Source organism: Engraulis encrasicolus, chromosome 22, assembly GCF_034702125.1.
Source record: "Engraulis encrasicolus isolate BLACKSEA-1 chromosome 22, IST_EnEncr_1.0, whole genome shotgun sequence".
In the NCBI taxonomy this organism is placed as follows: domain Eukaryota; kingdom Metazoa; phylum Chordata; class Actinopteri; order Clupeiformes; family Engraulidae; genus Engraulis; species Engraulis encrasicolus.
The window spans coordinates 22513502-22518501 of NC_085878.1; the positions used below are offsets into that span (position 1 = coordinate 22513502).

The following is a 5000-nucleotide window of genomic DNA, read 5'->3' on the forward strand; positions in this document are numbered from 1 at the left end:
ATTGTCTGTTGGTTTTATTTACTTTTATTTACTTTTTTCGGCTTGCTTAATACATTTTTGATTTTGCATCCAGCTCTTGTGTGCGACTCCTTTCTTCCTTTTCACCATACTGTTTTTGAAATTAAACACAGAGCGAAACGCTCACACATTGGTGCGCATGCCACCCCCACCACTGCTGAATTGCAACACAGGTGACCTCACTGAGTAACTGGTCTACCTACCTTGAGTACTATCAGCTGATGTATAGCTGGTAGGATACAATTTGTGGCAGTTGTTTTTTCTGCATTGACACTCCCAAGCATTGACTGTCCACTCCCCACCTCCACTCCTGGTCCACACTCGTTGCATCATGGCAGGACATGTATTCAGTTTAACAGCTGGGAGCAGGACTCACTTTTGTCCAATAAATTATGAGGGTGATTGGCCCACATGATGATTTCGGTTTGCCAAAACAGAGGCAGCACCTTGCATAGAGTGTTTTTGCTATTGCACAGACACATTTCGGTGCCTGTCTTCTTCAGTGTGCAGCAGATGCCAAAACGCGTCTGTACAATAGCGAAACACTTTAGGCTATGCACAGTGCAGCCTCTTTCGAGAAAAGATGTATTCATTCTGCTACCGTCAAACAAAGTCTGCGAAGGCGTTATTTTTGCTGTCCTTGTTCGTACTATTCATTTTTGTTCATTCCTCTGATCATACTCACCCGCGTCTGTGCAATGACAAAGAACACTTTAGGCTATGCACAGTGCAGCCTCTTTCGGGAAAAAGATGTATTCAATATGATACCACCAATCAAAGTCTGTGAAGGCGCAATTTTTTCTAGTTTTTGTTTGTTTTTCCACAACGTTAGCGCACCTCTGCTCAGGACTCATACTCACGGCGTCGTGGCAGGACATGTAGACAATCTGGACCTGCTTGAGGTCCTGGTCCAGGAAGTGTCGTCGCACGGCCAGCACGTTGCAACCACAGCAGTTATCCTCCTCCACCGTCACAGACTGGGTCAGACGCGCACTGGAGCCAGATGCACATCTGTCACCGGGGAATAGGAGGAAGAGAGAGGGACGGCGGGAGAGAGAGAGAGAGAGAGAGAGAGAGAGAGAGAGAGAGAGAGAGAGAGAGAGAGAGGGAGAGACAGAACAAGAGAATGAGAGAGAGAGAGAGAGAGAGAGACAGACAGACAGACAGAGAGAAAGAGACAGAGGGAGGGAAAGGGAGGGAAAGGGAGAGGATGGAGGGAGACAGAGCATATGTTTAAGGTGGAGACAGAGGAGATGAGACAGAGAGAGCAGGAAGTGGAGGGGAGGAAAGAGAGAGAGCATGAGAGTGAAGAAGAGGCAGGAAAAGCAGAAGATTAGAATGAGGGAGGGAAGAAAACAGAGAAGCAGAAAAAGAGAAGAGTGAGACAAGGACAAACATCATAGAGGAAAGCAGGAAATGAGAGACGTGGAACAGGAAAGAAGAAAAGGAGAGAGAGAGTACAGGCTGTAATGTTAGCCAATTTAGAAATCGCCATCCCTGCTTCAATCAAATTCTACTGTGGGATAATATCAAAGGCTGTGAAACAGTGGTTGACCGTGGGGAAAGTGTGTGTGTGTGTGCGTGTGTGTGTGCGTGTGTGCGTGTGTGTGTGTATGCGCGCGCGTGTGTGCGTGTGTGTGTAATTAGTTGTGTGAGTGAGCATGACTGGCTTTGAGGGAGTTGAGTGCCAGGGCAGATAATCTACTGTAGTGTGTGTGTTGTGGCACATGACAGTGTGGAGCAGCATAGGAAATGACTAACAGGAGTGGCCAGCAGGCTTCCTCAGTGTATGTGTGTGTGTGTGAGAGCATGTGGCCATGGAGGACTTCTGTGAGTATCACAGAGAGTGGCTTATCCAGCGTAGTGGTGGAATTGTGTGTTTTGTGTGTGTGTGTGTGTGTGTGTGTGTGTGTGTGTGTGTGTGTGTGTGTGTGTGTGTGTGTGTGTGTGTGTGTGTGTGTGTGTGTGTGTGTGGCTGTGCATGTGCATGCGTGTGTGTATCTGTGTGTGTGTGTGTGTGTGTGTGTGTATTTGTGGTTGTGTGTAAGGGCTGAAGCATTGTGTGTGTGTGTGTGTGTGTGTGTGTGTGTGTGTGTGTGTGTGTGTGTGTGTGTGTGTGTGTGTGTGTGTGTGTGTGTGTGTGTGTGTGTGTGTGTGTGGCTGTGCATGTGCATGCGTGTGTGTATCTGTGTGTGTTTGTGTGTGTGTATTTGTGGTTGTGTGTAAGGGCTGAAGCATTGTGTGTGTGTGTATGTGTGTGTGTGTGTGTGTGTGTGTGTGTGTGTGTGTGTGTGTGTGTGTGTGTGTGTGTGTGTGTGTGTGTGTGTGTGTGTGTGCGTGTGTGTGTGCGTGTCCGTCCATCAGTAAACACAAGCGTGACTCACGAGCAGGAGCTGAGCAGTCTGCATAGGCCACAGGCTGGCTTCCTCAGCAGGTACATGGGCCAACCGTACGCCGCCAGAGCAAACAGCATGTAGTAGCACACCTCCTTATACATGCCCATCTCCACCTGGACACAAACACACACACATACAGGAAACAACACTTATTATAGCACACCTCCTTATACAGGGTGTGATTTGTAGGGGGGGATGGGGGGGATTGTCCCCTCTTCTGGTTTTGATATTGCCACTTTTTCTACATTATTTGAATCACAGTTTAATGTAACCCCATTGACATTGCTTGAAATCGGAGACGTATCCCCCTTCTGGTTTCCTTACAAATCGCACCCTGTCCTTATACATGCCCATCTCCACCTGGACACAAACACACACACATACAGGAAACAACACGTATTATAGCATACAGCCTTATATATGCTCATCTCCACCTGAACACACACACACACACACACATGCACGCACGCACATGCAGACGCACACGCACACGCACACGCACACACACAACATTTACTATAGCACACCTCCTTATACATTTTCATGTCCACCTATAAACAAATAGGGTAGGGTAGGGTAAACAGAGGGTAGCATACAGTACATGCTCATCTCCACCTGAAAACAAATACACACACACGTCAGACTTAAGAACAGACCCCAGCCTTAAACACAGACGCCAGACTTAAATACAGAGAATAGGCTTAGATAGACACCAGCTAACCTATAGTCACTGGTAAACATGCTAACCGATAGCTTGCAGTTATTGTTTAGTTAGAGGTCTGGACTCTTTTATATTTGCTGGTTCACCACTACCTCCATGTTAACTAAACCTGGTTTGCTACTGACCCACTTTCTTGGATCACCCGCCAGGCTTGTCTGTGAAGATTTGGATTCATCCAGGTTATCTTAGCCCAAAGACTTTAGGTGAAGAGACAACTGGCAGCTTCTTTTTTTTGATTGCTCCTTAAAATAAATGTCTTCACTTCTAATGTAGGAAGCAGAAAGTATTGAGCTCAGAATATCAACCCTCTTTCCACACGACAAGCAAGTAAGTCTGCTCAATGTGTAATAAAAACTACACTACTCAAAATCCATAGTCTTTATAACCAATGATGTTTAAGGAAGGCCAAACGCATAATATGTGATCCACACCACCCCAGCTACAGTACACACACTTCACCCTACTGTCATCTGGCCGCAGATACAGAAGCATGCGCGAACACAACAGCTGACGACAGCTTCTTCCCTCAAGCCATCAGGTTATTTAACTGCCATGCAATACCAAAGAAAATAACCACTCCTCCTTCACTCATGACTTTTTTGACATTTTCTACAGAAAGTTGTACAGTTTTTGCTTTTTGGGACTTTTTTTAGTAAGTAGGGAATAGATCGCTCTCAGATTTTTTTTTCTTTCTTTTTCTTTTCTTTTTATTCATACATCAATAAAAAGAAAAGAAAAAGAAAGAAGAAAAAACTATCTATTACCTACTTACTTGATTACTTCAGAGACACACCAACAAGGTGTGAAGAGGGAGGGAAAAGCGTGGCGTGGAAGGCTTTTTTTTTATTTATTTTTAAATGTCATTATGTAAGAATTCTTGAATTCATGAGTACATGACAATCTTATATCTTGTCACATGTCTAGGTGTGAACTGACACCAGGCTTGTTAACGTCCTCATGCACATGATGCAAATTGCTTTGACATTCAGCCAGCTGTTGCAGATAAGTGCATAAATATCTCTCTACCTTTTCTCACACACACCCATAAAAGCATGCACGCCCAATACCACACACAAACACACACATGCCCGCATGTACATAAATACACATGCACATACAATCAAGCGTATGTACACAGACACACACATGCACGCAGGCATGCACACACACACACCATAGTCAGAGGTTTTTTTAATACATTTTTTAGGGCTTTTTATACCTGTATTTTTGACAGGACAGTGGAGGAGAGACAGGAAATGAGTGGGGAGAGAGAAAGACGGGGATGGATCGGCAAATGACCCGGGCCGGAATCGAACCCAGGTCGGCAGTGTGGTAACCCAGTGCCCTACCATTATGCCACAGCAGGGCCATACTCACAGAGTTTTTGAGGTCCAGGTATTTCGTGTTGCGGGTGACAGGCATCCCGGATAGGAAGGCGATAATGTCATTGTTGGCCTGAGGAGAAAAAGACACTTAGAACGAGACAAATGACATTCTGACAAGGTCACCTGTGAAGTCCCACGCCCTCCCTCCCTCTCGTCCTCTCTGTACTTACCTCACTCTCTTTCTCCTTTTTTGTCTCAACCTCTTTTGCATTCTCTTCCCCTGTGTCACTCTCTTTCTCTGCCTCGTTGTCCTCCACTTTCTCTCTCCTGTCTTTCTTGTTGTCTCTCTCTGTGCTGTTGTCTTTCCCTGTCCTTGCCTGCTGTTGTCCTTCCCTCTGCAGCCTCAACTAACAGTGACAATGAATGACAATGGTAATGAAAGAGGCAGGGCGCAGCCATGATTCATCATTACTATCACGACAGCGGGCATGGTAAATGGAAGAGGCCAATGTCACCGCTATCCACGCGACTCACTCTCCT

General features: G+C 45.8%; 1 protein-coding gene across 2 annotated transcripts in view; it reads right to left on the minus strand.

The window, feature by feature from the left end:
- dagla (diacylglycerol lipase, alpha) overlaps positions 1-5000 on the minus strand; it is a 69161-nt gene that overhangs the window by 27707 nt on the left and 36454 nt on the right. The window contains exons 8-11 of one of the 2 annotated variants that reach the window (XM_063188434.1): positions 4691-4867; positions 4513-4590; positions 2403-2527; positions 879-1029 (exon numbers count right to left, since the gene is read on the minus strand). In XM_063188434.1, the coding sequence (XP_063044504.1) occupies positions 879-1029; positions 2403-2527; positions 4513-4590; positions 4691-4867 (531 nt within the window). The remainder of the gene's footprint in view (positions 1-878; positions 1030-2402; positions 2528-4512; positions 4591-4690; positions 4868-5000) is intronic. The other variant, XM_063188435.1, reaches the window with a different exon arrangement.